The sequence below is a fragment of the Berghia stephanieae genome, chromosome 1 (genome assembly GCF_034508935.2).
Source record: "Berghia stephanieae isolate SIO BIC M18660-M18661 chromosome 1, UCSD_Bste_1.3, whole genome shotgun sequence".
Lineage (NCBI taxonomy): Eukaryota > Metazoa > Mollusca > Gastropoda > Nudibranchia > Aeolidiidae > Berghia > Berghia stephanieae.
This window is the reverse complement of record NC_088360.1, coordinates 4,422,226-4,443,393: the sequence shown is the minus strand read 5'-3', so window position 1 is coordinate 4,443,393 and position 21,168 is coordinate 4,422,226. Positions and strand designations below refer to the sequence as shown.

The following is a 21,168-nucleotide window of genomic DNA, read 5'->3' as shown; positions in this document are numbered from 1 at the left end:
CATAGTGGGCAGGGAGGTACATACTGTGTCCTCTATCCCCCTATATCTATTTTCCAACATGCTGTCTGTATTTGTCCTGGAATGAGATTACTTGGTTTTGTCCTGGCCCTGGCTGGGAGGGAAACAGTTAAATGCTTAGTTATTGTTTTGAAAGATGATATTTTTTTCCTTGTAAACCATCTCTCTGTTATGTATTATTATATTTGTTATTGTGAATGTATAATGTAAGTATTTGAGTGTATTCTTCTTTGTTGGATTTTGTGCTTGTGTCCGGTTGAGACTTATAGGTGATCTCAAACTAAGTACATTGGTGGTATGCTCTTGGAATCTACATCTGATCCCTATTTGTTCCCAGTTCCCCTTTGTCTTACTTTCTTTTGGGTGCTTTGAGAACTTTTTACTATCCCATTTTCTTCCTTTTTACTGGTGCTGATATGACCTTAATGTGTTGCAAGCGCCGTAAAACCCTTAAAAACAAAAAAAAAAAAAACACAAAAAAACTATCCCATTTTCTTCCTTTTTACTGGTGCTGATATAACCTAAATGTGTTGCAAGTGCCGTAAAACCCTTAAAAACAAACGTGGTTTGAATTTTTAAAATGGGCACCTCTGTTTAAAATCTGTTTATGATCGGGCTATCACAAAGTGAGACAAAGATCTCAGATTACAGAGAAAAATATCCCAAGATTTGAATCAAATTTCTTGGTCCAAAAGTGAATGACACCATCAACTCCATTAAAATATTTGCTTCTTCATTAAGGGATTTACGATGTCTAGAGCCTCACTGGTTTATTTTCCTTTTCAATTTTCAGGAGAATCGTATCAAAGAAGTGCAGAAGAAAAAGGGAATGGTTTCTTCTGGAGAGCTGAATATGGATCCCATTGATCATGTTTAGTCAATCCTGGAGATGGGCTTTGAATTTCAAGACACCAACTAGCAGGATTTATTACTACTGAAAAATTGAAATTTATAAATATTTCATAAAAATTGTTTTCAAAAGTTGGGTTAACTGAAATTTTACATTTGGTAAGATCCAAAATTTCGTCAATATTCCTTTTTGTCCCTCCCGGATAGGCAAAAATATGAATAAACTACAGATTCACAATAAAAGATGACCTAAGTTTTAAATCTATTTTTCACCATTTTTTTTTTACCATCATGGAAACTCTGCATTGACTCATATGCTTACATTGCCACATGCATCTACCATTCCATGTGTGTATCTACATTAGTTAATGAACAGTAAACATTATTCTATGTTGATGGAATTTAATCAAAATTTTCATCCTTAATTATCTTTATTTTTTTTAAGTCAGAGGATACAAGCTTTCTTAAAATCAAATTAAGACTTTATCACTTTATCTTAAATGATAAAATACAAGTTTAAAACTTAGGGTAAAAGAAGGGATTGTGAATCTGCAGTTCGGGGATCACGTTGTGGATCAATATATTTTTGCTATTGTTATTTTCTCACCTTAAAATTAAAAAAAAATAATTGAAATGCCATTATTTGTATGTTAATTTGTATCAAATGTATAACTTTAATGACGATATTAATAGTTTGATTTTGTACATTCATTCTTATTAGGAATCATATCTTTGTACGTATCGCATCCATAGCAATTTTTTTTTCATGGTATTTTCATCCAGAAAGAGTGGGGTTTGATTTAAATTTCATGATTAAATTGATCTGTCAGTTGATTTTTGTCTCCGGGGGTTTCCCTGTAACTGGTCGTTGAGATAGCAGTAGTATTTTGGACTGTTGACTTTGTATTTACAGGGTATGTCAAAAAAATGTTGTCTCTTGTGCTGAAAAAAAAAATAGCACAATTTATTCCTCCTGGGACCATCATCATACCATCTAATTTTATTCCTTTATTGTGTGACCAGTCAGTCTCAGGCATTCCCCGACTGTTCTCATTTATATTCCAATTCCAATTCTTCAACTGTTTTGAAACGATCGATATGTTTGGTGCTTACAGAACTATATGATTTCATTTCATTTCATATCATCTCTCTTAAACACTCTCTCTCTTTCTTTTTCTTTCTGTCTGTCTGTCTTTCTTCCTTCCTTCCTTCCTTTCTTTCTTTCTTTCTCTTTCTCAAAATGGAACCAAACATTAGCTTGATCACCCAATCATGCGACACAAGAGTGTTAAACGAAAATACGATTTTAGAATTATCGATATAGTGTGCAAAAACCTGAACAGAATGTCTTCTAAGGTTCCATGGCTACGCATGTAAATTTTAAATATTTGTATGGAATGTATAGTTAATATTAATTTCTGTGTTGCCGCAGTCGCACTCCAACAAAATTGAAAATAAATGGAAAAATTGGGAAAAGGTAGGGACAATATGCACTAACTTATGTATCAACTGCACAGATTATAATGAATCGATTACTGGTATTGGGATTCTAAATCTTATGAGAATCTGTATTATATAACACCTGCTTAAAATACTTCACATTGAATGTTTCTATTGTAGTTGTTGATATCATTTCTAAAATTGCCGCCATCTTGTGACCATATTCTGAATTTGACCTGCCTTACATAAATATTTGTTTTTTTTTTGGTTTTTTTAATGACTAATTCCATGGGAGGGAAGGAACCACACAACTATTTCTATTTATCGTCTCTATATTTTTGATGTCGTTGTCTCTTGTTAGTTTGAATGTTTTGTCCCTGCCCAATACTGTGTTCAACGTTTTATTCCATTTCATCGTGTAGATTAAAGATAAGCAAGAGCAAATAAAATAAAAGTTTGTAACTGAAAGAGGTGGATTAGGACGTCGTTCTCACTATTGCTTAAAATGTGATGGAAATGATACTCTTAGTTAAGCTTAGTTCCAGAGTTCTGATATTGAAATGATAGAAATTTTTTATCATTTGGAAGAATTGTGAAAGTAAGATTTAGCAGGAGGGGAAGATAAATGTATTTTAATTGAATGATTGTAGTTGTGTATTTTTTATCAGAAGGAGTTGTACATATGATCAGTGTTGGTATATTTGCAAATGCTTTTTTGTGCCTCATCAACCTCTCTTTTTTTGCAGTATTTCTATGGCTTTTTTTGGCCTCGTATATATATTCAAAGAACATTTGTTTTTTGTGACGGATGTTTTTGAAATCTTTTTGAAATAGGCGAGAAAAATATAATCATTGTTTTCATCATCAAACCCATTTCTTAATGACAAACACATTCATGACGTATGTGAAAGATGGCTTCCAAGAATTGCATATCATCCACATCCATGTTTAATATTATTTTTCATTATGAAATTGAACAAAAAAACAGAACAAATCCTGATCTCACATAGCCGAGTGTCATTTCATTATTATGCCACCTTGATCAGTTTTAGGACTACAATTTCCTCTATGCATCACTTTTTATCTTTGATTTTCCACATTTTTGTCATTATTGTCTAAGCGTAAAGATTTCACCACATGTATTGATTTAGGTCTTATGATGTAGGCAGACAACCACTGTTTTATACATTATTTGTAAATTTTAAGATGAACTTCTGACAGTATTTCGGTTCTCTTTCCCCAGCAGCAGTGCACGTCTTAAATCTCATTTTTTTAAAAATACATATGTAGGTCTTGATCATGTTGGCCCAGAATTTAGTCATAGTTAACTACTCATTACTTACCAGTGAATGGAACGGTTTGCAGTTATCACCAAGTGAATTTTCAGAGAAATCTTGATTATTTCATCTTTCAGGGTTGAATGAGTTACCGTAATAATGAACTAAAGGTAATTTTCTTTTCTGTTTGAACTCAATGTCCGTCTCCAATGAGAAATTAGATTTCCTATTCTGAGCTGAAACTGAAGTATTAATATTCAAATAATTCTTGCTGTTTTCAATTAGAATGGTTCTCGTGTTCACTTACCCACTGCTTTGTTTATGTTGCTTAACATATGCCATAGTCATTTACTTGCTGACTCGCTGTTTGTCCATTGTAGTTAAGCATCCACACTTATTTGTGGCTAAATATTCTGTTTTTTAAGTGTCATTTCGTAGACTTTAATAAATGTGTTCATCTCATAGCGGGCAGGGAGGTACATACTGTGTCTTCTATACCCTTATATCTGTTTTCCAACATGCTTTCTGCCTTTGTCTTGGAATGAGATTACTTGGTTTTTTCCTGGCCCTGGTCGGAGTCCTGGCTGGGAGAGAAACAGTCAAATGCATAGTTATTGTTTTGGGAGATGATATTTTTTTCCTTGTAAATCATCTCTCTGTTATGTATTATTATTTTTATTTTGAATGTATAATGTAAGCATTTGAGTGTGTTCCTCTTTGTTGGATTTTGTGCTTGTGTCTGGATGAGACTTATAGGTGATTTCAAACTAAGTGCATTGGTGGTTTGCTCTTGGAATCTACATCTGATCCCTATTTGTTCCCAGTTCCCCTTTGTCTTACTTTTTCTTGGGTGCTTTAATTGTAATTCTAGAACTTTTTACTATCCCATTTTCTTCCTTTTTACTGGCGCTGATATAACCTAAATGTGTTGCAAGCGCCGTAAAACCCTTAAAAACAATAAAAAAAAAACAATAAATGTGTTCATCTCAGTATGCTACTCAGAATTTTAAAGGCATACAATCTTCTAGTCAGGACGATATCTCGAATTTATATTATTTCAATTGCTGTGGAGGATTGAAAACCTTGAGAATTGAATATTATTTGAAATAGCTTAATGATGTATGTAAGCAACAATCGAATATGCTTCAATGTTTTCTATTTTATTTTCCTTTTGCATGAAATTTTCAGTTAATAAATAATCCTGCATTGGTTTACTAATAAGCGTTTTTTCCTCTTTTTCTTTTGGTTGATGTGATTTGGCATTGTTGGATGGTCAGGTCATAGATTATTGCAGTGGGTGGACTTCCCCCTTAGGGTGAGGGGAAAATTGGAGCCCCCGGGCTCACTGGCTTGCTATCTCCTCCATTGCTTTATATCATTTTGGGGTAGGCTCTTTTGACCTCTCATGGCGGGTTGAGATGTCACTCTTGCTGTTTTCCTTTTTGAGGTTGCTTTCTGTCTTTGTCTTGGAATGTTATGGCGCCGTGGAAGGAGACCTTGACTAATAGTTTAGGAAACAGTTAAAATGCATAGCAGGCCTATTAGTTTTTGGTCGTGAATAATTTTTTTTCCTGTGTGTATTCTTAGTGCGATTCCATGCCTGTGTCAGATTGAAATTTTAGGTCTCAAATCAAGGGCATTGATTGTTTGCTCCCTATTTGAGCAAGTCCCATTTGAATTACCTGTTTATTGTACATCTAAATTAATTTGTTGTTGTTGATATATCCCTCTATTTCATCTTTACTGGCACCGAAATTACTTAAAATAGTCGCAAGTGCCGTAAAACTATTTTTTAAAAAAACATCCTTGTGACTTTGTGTCCTTCTGGATGGGGTCTTTTGAACTCACGTGGTGGGCAATAGGTCACTTGCTGTGTCTTCTATCCCCCTATATGCTTTCTTTGTCTTGGAATGGGATTACTTGGTTTTTGTTCCAGCCTTGCCGGAATGAGAGGGAAACAGTCAAATGAAAAGTGTTCATTTTGGGAGGTGATATTTTTGTCCTTGTAAATCGTCTCTCTGAGTTGGATGGGGTTTTCTGACCTACCAAAGTAGGCAGGGAGGAACTTACTGTGTCTTCTGTTCCCCTATATCTGTTTTCCAACATGCTTTCTGTTTTTGTCTTAGAACGAGATTATTTGGTTTTGTCTTTTCAATGGACAGAGTCCATGGGAGGGAAAGATTCAAATGTATAGTTTTTGGGAGATTTATGTATCTTTTTATTTGTTTTGAATGTACAATGTACAGCATTTGAGTGTGTTCTTCTTAGATCATGTGCTTGTGTCTGGATTAGACAGGCGATCTCAAAAGTACATTGATGGTGTGCTCTTGAAATCTACATCTGTTCCCTATTTGTACAATTCGCTTTTGTATTACTTTTCTTGTGTGCTTTTAATTGTAAATCTAGAATTTTTTGACCATCCCATTTTCTTCCTTTTACTGGTGCTGAAATGACCTAAATGTGTCGCAAGCACTGAAAAACCTTAAAGAACAAAGATTGGAATTAAATTACTTGGTTTTGCCTTGGCCCTGGCTGGGAGGGAAACGGTTGAATGTATAGTTTTGGTTTAAAGATAGTGTGAGCATAGTGGATTTCGGTTTATCGATACTCGGATAACAGAAACAAAGGAAAAAGTGACGACAATTTGACTTTTCTTTTCAGTTTAGCAGTCTTTTTGGGTTAGATATTTTTGGTTTTACCGATTTTTACTGTACTATAGTAGTATGTAATAGAGAGATGATTTAGGGTACAAGAGGGAAAAAATATCATCTCAAAAAACAACAAAAAAAGCTACAAAACCTCGACTGTCTCTATGCCTGCTAAGGATCCTGTCCAAGACTAGGGGGAAAATCTCAATATAGAACAAGACAGAGCATAACTTATCTAACAACATTACAAACACTATTAACTGTATTGAAATGTTACATGGATGCATAAGCGTATGGGAAAATATTATTATTATTATTGAAGATAAAGTTTATTTTAAACGAAAACAATTTTTTAAAAGCCTTAAGTCAAAGGTTATAAAAGGTATACTCAAAATGCCAATAAATATCTATATATCTTCGTGCAATTTGTAATCCGTAAACAGACAGAACATTTCCAAACCATGCAATGAAAATCAATGTTAATCACAATCTTTACGCAGAATGTATGGCTGTCTTTTCAGTAACAGGGGTTTTAAAGGGAAGCAGGGAGCGATTTTTTGAAGTCATCAGTCGAAAGCTAACAGTTTAGCAAAGAAAAAATATATTAAGCGAAGCATAGGACCTCAACAGCACTCTTCCACATTCCTCTGTCCTTGGCACAGACCTTTGCAGGTGAGATTGGAGACGCACAAATCCCGGTGAAGACTCCTTCTCCAGGTCTGTTTTGGACGACCCAATTTCCTCTTGCCATGCTGGTTTCATTCCAGAGCCTGCTTGGTAACGTTACAGGGCTCTTTCCGAAGAGTATGGCCAACCCATCGCTATTTTCTGCGTCTGACCTAGACATCCAATTGCTCTTGGTTTGTTATTAACTTTAGTTAAGAAAAAACTGTGTCAGTCAGGTAATATGTTGGGATGAACTAGCTGAGGATAACTGAGTTTATAAACAAAACTTAGAATTACAAAATGTAAGGCTTTAGTAATATGCACGAAGGTGACAAAATCTAAGGCCTTAATGACAAGGAGGTCAGGGGGATGTGGTGGATATAGGGGCATGATAAGTAGATTACAACTCAATATTTGAGAACCACTGTGTCAATCAAGTAATATGTTGGGATGAACTAGATGAGGATAATTGAGTTTATAAACAAAACTTAGAATTACAAAATGTAAGGCTTTATGGTTAGGAAACGACATTCACTCCCCTTATGAAAACATTAAACTCAATTTTTATTATTTGGTCTTTAAATTTGATTTTACATTTTAACTTCAGTCATATTTTATTGGTATCTTAGTAAGAAATTAAGGAGCAGGCACTGGTGTAAGATAAAGAACTGAACAAGTGTGTATGAGAGGCGCCAGACAAAGCAAAAAAGAAAAATATAAGAAAAAAAACCATCCCAAAAAATCAGTCAACCTCTACTGGGGTGGGTTTTTTTCTTTTTTTTTTCTTTCTTGCTTTGTCTGGCACCTCTCATACACCCTTGTTCAGTTCTTTATTTTATTGGTATCTGCATCAAAGCGTTTTACCCAAATATACCAAATGTTGTCTTTAATCCACTACAGAAGAAATGCTGACAAGGTGTGTATGAAGCAGTGCCAGACAGCAGAGAGAAAAACATAAGAAAAATTTATCACACAAAAGTCACCCTGCATCGACTGGGGATCGATTTTTGTTTCTTGTATAATTTCATCTACTTTGTTGTTTAATATATCTATTAGATTTTTACCTTACTATAGTGCCTGCTCCTTAATTTATCAGTTTGAACTTTTCAAAAGAAATGCATTGCATTCACCACAGTATAATTAACCCTTCTCCAAGAACGAAACCCCCAAAAAACAACAGCATTCCCTATACAAGTATTCAGGTTTCATGTTGTGATTCATTCTAAAAACAACGTGACATATTCCTATAACAATAGCACCCAGTTATTTACGGCACAGGATTAAATAACACAACAATTAGTGACCACTATCCGTAACAATCTCTAGTTGACTGGCATGACAACTGCAGGCATGCGGCTGACATTGGACTCGTTGAAGGGAATTCCTCTCCTTGGGACATAGACATCCTTCCTGGGAACCATTTTAATACACTCCACAATGGGGCAGACAGACAAACACAATGTGCAGCCTGAAAATAAACGATAGAATTGGAAATCAGCTTTAGTTATAAAATAGGCTTGGGGGGATTTGAAATTATCTGCAGTCCATTTTACATTACAACACAGTACCCATCTGTAGATCCGATCTGAAGATGATCTAATGATGGACTATGTTTGATTTTGTTTTTAAGGTATAACTCGTGCCCTCGGATTGAAAGGTCCAGGTTTTGAGACGAAATCCGAGTGGTGCTAAGTTGAGTACTTGGAAAAGGCTCTTTACTCACATTCTCTCATTATACTCAGATGTAAAATGAGTCCCTGGCTGTTAACAACGGCGTCTCTGTTGAAAAAAAAATGCAACATTGCCTAACAGGCATCATGCTTTGTCCTTCATGTTAAGCGTTGCTGTTGGTTATGGACTCCTTGCAAAATGCTTTGAGCACATTTAATGGATACTGTGCTATATAAAATTCTAGTTTGAGTTTACTTCTGAAGATTATGAAGTCAGATTTACACATTTTGATTTCGGTATCCCTTTATTTTGAGCTTAACAACTAACATTCCTATACAGTCTTAAGAGGAGGTATTGACCCAAAACTATTCTGAACAGCCCATGAAATAAAAATACAATGTGTCAGAAATTATCATTTCATATAGACAATAAGCAATTTAACAAATTGTTTATTATAACGTTCCAAAATTGGGCTAAGAAACAAAATTGAAATTAACACAAACAGAGAGAGAGATTGGAAAAAAAAAATGAAATGAATCTACAGGTTTTTTTTTGGGTTTTATTTTACTATCTGATAAAGAATTGAAATAGCTTAAAAACTAGAAACAGCTGCCAATCCTACCGGAAATTGCGGGAGACTCCCGCATTTTTAGTTCGTCTCCCGCCCGTCACACACCGATCTCCCGCATTATCGTGCAGTAGCCTGACTGTAGGCCCAGGCCTAGAACCCATGTTAGCCTACCATGCGGGTCTTTTCGGTTCTTTTGGTAATGTATGTGAAATTCAGGTCCTCCATTTTGTAAACGGAAGTGAGTTTAAGTCATTTGGTATTGTGGTAGATTTATAATCAGAAAGGCTGATACCGAATCCGTTCTTTTTAGTGAAGTTAAATAGCTCTACATGGCTGATATCGATTGTAATTAAATTATTCAGATTGAGAGTATTTATACATTTATGTATCTCACTGATTTTTTCTGAATCTCCCTGATTTTCTGACCAAAACTCCCTCTTAAAAAGCTTGGTGGGTTGGCAGCTATGTAGAAATGATAGAAAAATCTAGTATTTTGCATAGTTTTCCATCACTATTCATGTTTTTTTGTGGTGGAAATTTCGGGAAGATGCTATAAACTGTAGTCCTGCTTTTTGAAAAAAGGGTGAAATTTGACTCAAGCAATCTTTGACGCAATAATTGGAAGAAAAAGAAAAATGCGCCTGGTCTTGTGGTATGACACGCGCTTCCAGATTGGAAAGTCTTGAGTTTGAACCTCGCTCGGCGCATAGTTGAGTCCTTGGATAAGGCTCTTTACTCAATATTCTCTCACCATACTCAGGTGTAAAATGATTACCTGGCCGTTAACAGCATTGTCCATGTCGGAAAATAATTGTAAAATCGCCTAACAGGCGTCATGCCTCGTTCTACATGTTACATGTTGCTTTTGGTCAGGGAGCCTTTATAAAGCGCTTTGAGCACGTTCAGTGGATATTGTGCTATATAAAAGTTCAAGTTTGTTTTTTTTAATAGAAGAAGTCTCATAACGTGCATATTTCATCTTCCTGGAATTTTCACCATAAAAAACTTGAAAAGTGATGGAAAACTATGCAAACAAATAGATGTTTCTATCATTTCTGGTTTTTAAGTTATTCAATTCTTTATTGGGTAGTAAAAAAAACAAAACATCCTGTCTAATAACTTAACATCCCTATGCCCAAATGTCCCGATAGCTCAGTTGGTAGAGCATTTGCTTCACACGCAATGGGGGACCAATTTGCCCGAATGTCACTTTTCTATGTCATCAAACTGTACCTGTGCAATCTTTTTCATTGACATGTGGCAAGTGTGTCTCTGGATCAAAGGTTATTGCTTGGTAGCCTGAGTCATTGCATGTCATATAACATTTGCCACAGTTGATGCACATATCCTGGTATAAAAAAAATAAAAGTTAACAATAAAATTACTGTAGAGTAAGTTCATTGTGACCATCAAATGTATTTTCTAGATGCAAATCATTTTTCTTTCTAAATATTGTTTTTTGTTTGTTTTTAAGGGTTTTACGGCGCTTGCAACACATTAAGGTCATATCAGCGCCAGTAAAACGGAAGAAGATGGGATAGTAAAAAGTTTTAGAATTAATATTAAAGCATCCAAGAATAAGGCAGACAAAGGAGAATTGGTTCAAATAGGCAACAGATTTAGATTCCAAGAGCACACTATCAGTGTACTTAGTTTGAGATCACCTAAAAGTCTCATCCAGACACAAGCACAGGTCCCCACTAAGAGGAATGCACTCAAATGTTTACACATCATATAATACATAAACAAAACATAATACAGTGAATAACAGAGAGATGATTTACAAGGAAAAAAATATCCATCTCCCAAAACTAACTATACATTTGACTGTTTCCCTCCCAGTCAGGGTATCCGGCCAGAGCCAAGTAATCTAATTCCAAGACAAAGACAGAAAGCATGTTGGAAAACAGACATAGGGTGATAGAGACACAGTATGTACCTCCTTGCCCACTATAGGAGGTAAGGAACCCCACCCAGCAGAAAGCGTGTTGGAAAACAGATAGAGAGGGATAGAAGACACAGTATGTACCTCCTTGCCCACTATGGGAGGTAAGGAACCCCACCCAGCAGAAAGCGTGTTGGAAAACAGATAGAGAGGGATAGAAGACACAGTATGTACCTCCTTGCCCACTATGGGAGGTAAGGAACCCCACCCAGCAGAAAGCGTGTTGGAAAACAGATAGAGAGGGATAGAAGACACAGTATGTACCTCCTTGCCCACTATGGGAGGTAAGGAACCCCACCCAGCAGAAAGCGTGTTGGAAAACAGATAGAGAGGGATAGAAGACACAGTATGTACCTCCTTGCCCACTATGGGAGGTAAGGAACCCCACCCAGCAGAAAGCGTGTTGGAAAACAGATAGAGAGGGATAGAAGACACAGTATGTACCTCCTTGCCCACTATGGGAGGTAAGGAACCCCACCCAGCAGAAAGCGTGTTGGAAAACAGATAGAGAGGGATAGAAGACACAGTATGTACCTCCTTGCCCACTATGGGAGGTCAGGAACCCCACCCAGCAGAAAGCGTGTTGGAAAACAGATAGAGAGGGATAGAAGACACAGTATGTACCTCCTTGCCCACTATGGGAGGTAAGGAACCCCACCCAGCAGAAAGCGTGTTGGAAAACAGATAGAGAGGGATAGAAGACACAGTATGTACCTCCTTGCCCACTATGGGAGGTAAGGAACCCCACCCAGCAGAAAGCGTGTTGGAAAACAGATAGAGAGGGATAGAAGACACAGTATGTACCTCCTTGCCCACTATGGGAGGTCAGGAACCCCACCCAGCAGAAAGCGTGTTGGAAAACAGATAGAGAGGGATAGAAGACACAGTATGTACCTCCTTGCCCACTATGGGAGGTAAGGAACCCCACCCAGCAGAAAGCGTGTTGGAAAACAGATAGAGAGGGATAGAAGACACAGTATGTACCTCCTTGCCCACTATGGGAGGTCAGGAACCCCACCAGCAGAAAGCGTGTTGGAAAACAGATAGAGAGGGATAGAAGACACAGTATGTACCTCCTTGCCCACTATGGGAGGTAAGGAACCCCACCCAGCAGAAAGCGTGTTGGAAAACAGATAGAGAGGGATAGAAGACACAGTATGTACCTCCTTGCCCACTATGGGAGGTCAGGAACCCCACCCAGCAGAAAGCGTGTTGGAAAACAGATAGAGAGGGATAGAAGACACAGTATGTACCTCCTTGCCCACTATGGGAGGTAAGGAACCCCACCCAGCAGAAAGCGTGTTGGAAAACAGATAGAGAGGGATAGAAGACACAGTATGTACCTCCTTGCCCACTATGGGAGGTCAGGAACCCCACCCAGCAGAAAGCGTGTTGGAAAACAGATAGAGAGGGATAGAAGACACAGTATGTACCTCCTTGCCCACTATGGGAGGTCAGGAACCCCACCCAGCAGAAAGCGTGTTGGAAAACAGATAGAGAGGGATAGAAGACACAGTATGTACCTCCTTGCCCACTATGGGAGGTCAGGAACCCCACCCAGCAGAAAGCGTGTTGGAAAACAGATAGAGAGGGATAGAAGACACAGTATGTACCTCCTTGCCCACTATGGGAGGTCAGGAACCCCACCCAGCAGAAAGCGTGTTGGAAAACAGACACAGGGTGATAGAAGACACAGTATGTACCTCCTTGCCCACTATGGGAGGTCAGGAACCCCACCCAGCAGAAAGCGTGTTGGAAAACAGACACAGGGTGATAGAAGACACAGTATGTACCTCCTTGCCCACTATGGGAGGTCAGGAACCCCACCCAGCAGAAAGCGTGTTGGAAAACAGACATAGGGTGATAGAGACACAGTATGTACCTCCTTGCCCACTATGGGAGGTCAGGAACCCCAGCCAGTATTCTAAATATCTAATGAATGGGAGAAACACAACAATGCAGTGTGGACTTCACCTCGCAATCTGAATGGATTAAGTTTAACCAATTAAATGCCATATTCTGGAAAGATGAGCATTCACAAATTTGACCAGAATACTCTTCCTTTAAATAAGTACAGCATTTAACTGGTAAAACTCATCCACAATGCAGAGTGACCTCACTGAAGCTCATTTGTATCCAATTCTTATTGGAATCAAAAGTGGTTATTATCCAGGAAATTTTCGCTAATGGGGATCGAAAAGTGTTTTTAAAAAAATCTAATACCAAAAACTAATGATACTGTCACATGTTGGCATGTTGTTTCGATCTCCATAGAAAATATGAGTAAATTTGACGCTTAATTTTCAATTATATTTCAATCTGCATTCTTTGTAAGTCTCACCTCATCAATGATAGCCACCACTTGTTGAGTGTTGTCTAATTGGCCGTAAGACGTAATGCCAGGGAGAGCTTGACCAATCAGATCTTTGATCTTAGGAACGGATTCCTGTCCTAATGGAGCTGATCTCTCAACCTTTTCCTCTTCTTCTGATTGTTCTAAAAGATCCATCTTTTTCTTCAGGCCTGCAATAATTGTTTCTCTCTGTCTCTGGTAGGGACCAAAAGCTGGTAAAGACTGAACAAAAGAGAAGACCATAAGATATATTACATTAAGATATTGTGGGGAGCGAGCACTGGTGTAAGATTAAAATCACAGGAAAGGTGTGTATGACATACTGCCCGGCAAAGAAAAAAGCAAAATACAAGAAAAATAATTCCCAAATCCCCTCGTGAGCAGACAATTTTTTTTTTGATGATTTTTCCTTGTATTTGTCTTTATGTTTTGTCTGGTACTATTTCATAGTATCTATTAAAATTTAAAATTTTTTTTTTTTTTTAGATTTTTGAAGAAGAAATTACTATATTACAGACAAAATATAACAAAATCAAATTGAATACAATCATCAAGCCACCATTAAAAACATTTCTTAACATACCAATGTGTCTGAAAACCTAAAAGAGAGTGTAATAGAAATAGATTTTTTACTCTAGAGTAAAAAAAGATTAACAGAAGGGTGGAGGTAAATTTGATATTATTGTTTATTTTTAAGGGTTTTCCCACGTCTCCACCAATTTTAGGTCATTTCAGTTAAAAGGAAGATGATAACCTTTTGAAGAAACTTGATCATCAAAGTTAAAACTATTAAAACAGAGACTTCTTTTTGATGTAGAGAAGTCCCTGTTAAAACCAGTTCTTACCTTCCCTGATTTAGTGATCACATCGATAACAGGTTTTCCTTTCTGGTGTTTTTCCACTGGGGGGCTCTGGCCAGACCAGGCATTACAGTTGTTCAGACCTCGAAGATACAGTAAGGTCTTCAAGCCAAGTATATAGTCTTCTACAACAGTGAAGTCTTGGTTTTGAATAGCACTGCAAACCTGGGTAAAAAATAGTGTCAATTTAATAGTGATTTTTGTCCACAAAGAAAAATACAATTTAAAAAACTTAGTACGGAATTGATTGATTATGATATTATGTAGATATTTGGAACTCTCTCCATGCCTCTTCAAGAACTGCAAGATATGTCAATGTTATTAAGAACTGTGTTGATAAGGAATTAGATCACCTTAAATTTGAATTCGATGGACCGAAATTGTACCTGGGTGCGGTCAGGATTTTTTTCTGACCCCTTTGTCTACCCAACAGTACTTCAGTAGCTGGGTTTGTTAGATCTGGTGGAAAGTGCTTTGAGATAGACTAGTGTCCTATCCAAAGGGTAGCAAGCAATGGCTACTGTTTGTTTCACACTATGGAAATTGGGATAATCACCGACCCCGTAACTCTAAAGGACTACTCTTCTTTTTCTATTTTTGTACTTGAATTAACTCCCCTATATCCTGAAAGTTATAATACATATTTCTTTTTTAACTTCATGAACCCTTTTAAAGAGGATCCTCAGTAAACTACGCCATAACAATTCTAAATATTCCTCAAGTATCGGTCATTTTACAGGAAGAATAGCATGAATTTCGATTGATTGATTGAAACTTCAAACGACATTGATAAAGAAGAGGAAGCTGAAGAAGAGAAATGGATGATAATGAAAAGGTGAAGAAGGCAATGGTCTTGTGGTATGACTCTTACTTTCAGATCGAAAGGTCTTTGGAAAAGGCTCTTTACCTACATTATTTCACGATACTCAGGTGTAAATTGAGTAACTGGCCATTGTCAGTGTTGTCTCAGTCAGAAAAAAATGGTAATATCGCGTAACAGGTGTTATGTCTCGTTCTATAGGTTACATAATGCTGTTGGTCAGGGATCCTTTGTTAAGTGCTTTAGACAAGTTTAGTGGATATTGGTCTATATAAAAGCACAAGTTTTTTTAGGGGTTTTTATTATAAAGATGGATATAGTACAAACCTGCAGTACTGAGGCTCCAGCCTGGATGTATTCCATACCAACATCAGCTGAATCAATTCCTCCTGTTGCCAGAATTGGGAAGCCTGGAAGAGCATTTCCAATGGCAGACACTGCCCTCAGGGCTATTGGCTTGATGGCATTGCCAGATATACCACCATACGTCGTACGTTTTTGATGACCAATATTAGGCCAAGCGGCGCCATTATTCTTCAGACCCATCAAACCTGATACTGTGTTTGTGGCTGTTACACCATCAGCTTTACCTGAAATAAACAAGAGCCATTAGAAAACAACTATACACAAAATCCATGGCTACATGTTGCTGTTGGTCGTCAGGGACCCTTTGTTAAGCACTTTGAGCACGTATAGTGGATATTGCGCTATATAAAAACTCAAGATTTTTTAAATATCTACTCCAAAAATCAATGTCTACTCACCATCCCTGGCAGCCGTTGCAATGTCTATTATGTTGGTGACGTTAGGAGTCAATTTGGCAAAGAAAGGGATTGTAACGGCATGTCGTACCCATAAGCAAATGTTTCTCACGAGTTCTGGGTCCTTTGGTAATAAATTGAAAGGCAAAGAATGATAGGCTACAAGGATTACTGTATAGTGTATTGATTATGGACAATCAAAACATAAATGTAAGCAATTAAAAAAACAAAACAACAAAAATTGTTTAAAAATAAAAACAACAACAAAAGAACAGTATATTGGATCAAGAAATGCTCCATATCTAGTAAGATTATCAATGTAATTTGATGTTCTAAAAATTATGATATTCTCCTAAAATACATTTTAAAAATTATTATTGGCTTTAAAAATTCTGCATTCCCCTTTTTAGTAGACAAGCACTATTATGACCACCCTGATCTTTTACACGTAGGTTCTAAATTTATGAGTGACATTAGACTTCAAATATATTATTAGTTTGTTGGGTTTTTTTTAAATAGAGAAAAATAAATGAAGTCGATAGCACAACAGTTGTCTTTGTGCAAATATAAGAATCATGTTTCAAGAAAGGCAAGTATAATTTTTTTTTTAAATTAACAGTGTAGATTTCACCGTGACAATTTTGTTCCAATCACTAGCACTGTTTTACTGATTACACATAGGATAGGAGAATTTTTTTCAGAAGAGCAGCCATTAGTATTTAGGGGGCAAAGTGGATAACAAATAATTCCATATATTTCAGTGATGAAATAATATCTCAGCATTATAAATAAAGAAAAATGCAATCTCTCTCTCTCTCTCTCTCTCTCTCTCTCTCTCTCTCTCTCTATCACTCTCTCTCTCACTCTCTCTCTCTCTCTCTCTCTCTCTCTCCTCTCTCTCTCTCTCATCCTCTCTCTCTCTCTCTCTCTCTCTCTCTCTCTCTCTCTCTCTCTCTCTCTCTCTCTCTCTCTCTCTCTCACACACACATACAAGGAGAGTGGTGGAGGTTGATTATATCTTTGACTTTGTAAACATTTAAGGGTGTGTCCTCTCTCTCTCTCTCTCTCTCTCTCTCTCTCTCTCTCTCTCTCTCTCTCTCTTATAATATATATTAATATAATTATATAAAAACATATATATTATATATATATATATATATATATATATATATATTATTATATAATATATATATATCTCCAAATCTCTCTTCACAATACCTTGCACGTTACCTTTCTCTTTTTATTTTCCTGAAATGTATGTGATCTCATTTCATTATTGTCTTCATAATCATTGATCTTCTTACCTGTCCACAAGCGAGACCCATTCCTCTTTCTCCCATCCCGTGAGGACATGACAAATTTAATTCTAAGGCATCTGCTCCAGATTGCTGAAAAAAAAACCCAAACAAATATTATGAGAAAAACATAACTAATTGCTATGTATAACGCAATTTCTATTATATGTGTGCGCACGCAGTTGAGAAAAAGAGACGAAGAGAGCTAGATAGATAATAATAGGAAGAAGTGAAATATTTGTTAAATATTATAGTTATCATATAACTTTATAACAAGTGTAACTCAATGACAAATTCCCATATTTATGGACAATAAAGATCTATTATTATTATTATTATTATTATTATTATTATTATTATTATTATTATTATTTATTACTGTTATTATTATTACTGTTATTATTATTACTGTTATTATTATTACTGTTATTATTATTATGTTATTATTATTATGTTTATTATTATTTGTTGTTGTTGTTGTTGTTGTTGTTGTTGTTGTTGTTGTTGTTGTTGTTGTTGTTGTTGTTGTTGTTTTTGTTTATTATATTATTATTATATTATTATTATATTATTATTATTATTATTATTGTTATTATTATTAAGCATATGAATAAACATATAGAAAACATGAATTTTAAAAAATGTTCACAATGGTTTGCTGCTGAGAAGACTACTTAGTGTGTGGTCCACTACATTGATGTTTCTCTATGAGGCACTCCGATTCAAAAAAAACTAGTTCATATTTAGACAGTAAAATTAATTTACAGTGAGGGGTTTTAAGATGCTAGAGACACTTGTAGGTTATTTCAGCGTCAGTAAAAGGGAAGAGCAGTCACTTCACACGCAAAGGGGCAGAGATTGTCCCAGATAGTCAAGATTTTTTTCTGACCCCCTGTTCACCCAGCAGGGAATGGGTAGCTGAGTCTGTTAGATTTGGCAAAAGTACTTTGCGATAAACTAGTGCCTTATCCAAAGGATAGCAAGCAATTGCTATTGTCCTTTTCACGCTATAGAAACCAAGATGAACTCCGGCTCCACGGGTGGAATGGTTCTGAAGGACTACTTTTACTACTTTAAAAAGGAAAATGACTGAGGAAAAGTTGTAGATCTGAATGAAGTTAACAGTAACAGCACCAAAGTAAAAATCAAACAAAGGAGACTAGTTCAAATAGGGAACACATGATTCCACGACAATTCCATCATTGTGCCTATATTGATACAGACTTAAAGTCCCATCCAGGCACAAGCAACGGGTCCCCCCATGAAAGATACACTCAAATATTTACAAAGTACACTTTAAAAAATAAAATAAAAAATAATCAAAAAATCAAAAAAGAATGGATATATTCGTTTGCAATCTCAATCCAGAACAAAGAAAGAGAACAACATGGAAAGGGAAAAACAGGTATAGGGGATTAGAAAACAAAGTAAAATTGACCTCTCCATCCATCATGGGAGGTCAGTAAACCCCACTCGGGTATACAATATTTAGTTCACCGCTACATTATACCGAATTGAGATGGTGGCTCACATATAAGTCGAAACCTTCATTTTAAAATATGTACAAGGAAAAGAAATTAGCTCTCAAAACTAATACTAAACATTTGACTGCTTCCCTCTCAGCTAAGGACCCATCAAGGGCCAGGACAAAACCAAGCAATCACATTCCAAGACAAAGACAGAAGAGCAAGTTGAAAACAGATATAGGGATATAGAAGACACAGTACGTGATGTCCCTGCCTACAATGGGAGGTCAGGAACCCCATCCAGTCACATAAACTTTCTTCATAGGGAAGGCCTTAACACATGAGGTAATGTGGAGTAGGGACACACCAACTAGGTAAGTTATGCTTTCCGCTACATTGCTTTAGTAACAGATAATATTATCTACTTGATACAAAATTCATGACTATAGTCTACTATTATTTTGCAAAGGTCATTGACCCAATGTGATGCGTGACTGCAATTACAGGTGTTTGCTGGAACAGAGCTGATAAACATTTAAACTCTTGAGCTATTATGTAATGTACAATTTCCACTAAACATGCTCAAAGCACTTTATTTATAGAGGGTCCCTGACCAACAGCAACACGTAACATGTAGGCTGAGACATGACACCTATTAAGCTATATTACAATTTTTTCAGACGGAGGCAACACTGTTAACAGCCAGGAACTCATTTTACACCTGAGTATGGTGAGAGAATGTAAGTAAAGAGCCTTTTGCAAGGACTCAACTACGTGCCCAGTGAGGCTCAATCCAAATCCAGTACCTTCCGATCCGAAAGCGAGTGTCATACCATAAGACCACACAGCCACACAGTTGCATACAATGCCAGTTGATATAATAATAACAAGCATATTTCCTGATGGTGTTATTTTTCAAAGAGCACAGTGCTGCTAATATAGGTAATATGATATAATGTTTTTTTATTTGTTTGTTTGTTGCTTTAGGTCTCTTCCAACACAATTGAGGTTATATGAGAGAGCGCTGAAACAAAAAAAACAAGCAATCCAACAAAAATAGTACAAATGTAAATCAAAATCATAACCTAAAGATATCATAAGCTAAATTATAAATAACCAAGAACAAACAGGCAGAAGATTTACAGAAAAAAAATATCCCCTGTCAAAACTACAATCACAAACCAAAGAAGCAGGATAGGCTAGTAAAGAGAAGAAGAAACGACATCACTATCGGAACATCATAGGTATATGATTCAAGGGTGATGTTCCCATCCAACCACCCGCTATGTTATAATGACGCATACCTCAGCCATTTGAGCTAGTTTTGTCCAATCAGCCTCATCATAAGAGCACATGATACTGGCAATCAAGATCTGATTGAAAAAGAGGAGTACAGTTATTGATCATTGTTTCAGGTAAATAAAAATAAAATAAAGGAATAAAGTACAACCTCTGGATAACGACACCCCTGGATATCGACATTGACTTCTGGTCCTGTTTTTTTTTTGCTATATAATAATAGTTATAAAAACCCCAAAAGAGTGACATACATTATAGTAAAAAAAAACCTGTGTAGCGACATCGTTATAACAATAATCGGTAGTTGGTACGGATGCTTGATACCCGACCATCGTCACCCCGTACTCTTAACCAATAAAAAACTTTTTTCATTATCCTCCAAATGAGATCGCTTTGTTACCAACCAATCAGAACACATGTTCACTACACTGTGTGGAATCAGCGCTAGCTCATATGGAACCACAGCAAAAGAAGTGGACGGAACTCTCAAGGACCAATAACCTTCCCTGTTAGTGTTAGATACCAGTATGAGGTCAGTGGAGGTTCAGGCAGAGCCGTGTCCAATGGGGCAATTACAGATATTTATGGTCTTATATTATGCTTGAATAGTGGAAAAATAATAAGAGCCTCTTTCACTTTATTATTTTCTAAACATCAGTCCAAATTTGATATTATTGTGGTTAATACTTAGTTGTTTTCGGTTTTCATGTGAGCATCTGTGTTCTTGTGTGGTATTATCATATTGGCATTTGGTTTTCTTAATTTATTCTTAGTTTTGTTAAAGGGTATTCGACCATTGTTTATGACCAAAACAATGACAATTCACATTGGAGAGTGAAACCGCAACAATATATATATGTAAACAGGAGAAAAACACATTATAACGTTATTGGGACATGTCTTCTCTCAGGCACTGGTCCATGTATCGCACTCTTATCTTTCCACAGGTCTCACCATGCTCCCTTTTCCCGCCATTTTAAAAACCCTGGAATAACAACACTCCTGGCCAATGACATAATTTTCCTGTCCCGGGCGATGTCGTTATCCAGGGGTTGCACTGTAGTAAAGTCTGTTTGATCCTATCAGAATTCCCATGCACTTATAAGAATCTGAATATTATAATTTATTATCATAATTTATCTATTACTTTAATTTTCATTTTATTTACTATATGCTTTATAAAATTATGTAAATATATCTTTTTATACTTATTTATTCGTTCTTGTAAT

General features: G+C 36.4%; 2 protein-coding genes across 8 annotated transcripts in view; one reads left to right on the top strand and one right to left on the bottom strand.

The window, feature by feature from the left end:
• The window catches only part of LOC144966369 (stathmin-like), a 76,688-nt gene extending 71,886 nt beyond the window's left edge, over positions 1–4,802 (top strand). For all 6 annotated transcript variants that reach the window (XM_078902742.1, XM_078902770.1, XM_078902731.1 and 3 more), the window contains one exon: positions 812–4,802. In XM_078902742.1, coding sequence (XP_078758868.1) covers positions 812–895 — 84 coding nt within the window. In that variant the 3' untranslated portion in view covers positions 896–4,802. The remainder of the gene's footprint in view (positions 1–811) is intronic.
• Positions 4,803–6,538: 1,736 nt separating this feature from the next.
• Positions 6,539–21,168, bottom strand: part of LOC144966359 (dihydropyrimidine dehydrogenase [NADP(+)]-like) — a 43,978-nt gene continuing 29,348 nt past the window's right edge. The window contains exons 14-21 of one of the 2 annotated variants that reach the window (XM_078902698.1): positions 19,945–20,013; positions 17,184–17,267; positions 15,883–16,003; positions 15,446–15,708; positions 14,284–14,463; positions 13,427–13,660; positions 10,374–10,488; positions 6,539–8,366 (exon numbers count right to left, since the gene is read on the bottom strand). In XM_078902698.1, coding sequence (XP_078758824.1) covers positions 8,221–8,366; positions 10,374–10,488; positions 13,427–13,660; positions 14,284–14,463; positions 15,446–15,708; positions 15,883–16,003; positions 17,184–17,267; positions 19,945–20,013 — 1,212 coding nt within the window. In that variant the 3' untranslated portion in view covers positions 6,539–8,220. The remainder of the gene's footprint in view (positions 8,367–10,373; positions 10,489–13,426; positions 13,661–14,283; positions 14,464–15,445; positions 15,709–15,882; positions 16,004–17,183; positions 17,268–19,944; positions 20,014–21,168) is intronic. The other variant, XM_078902708.1, reaches the window with a different exon arrangement.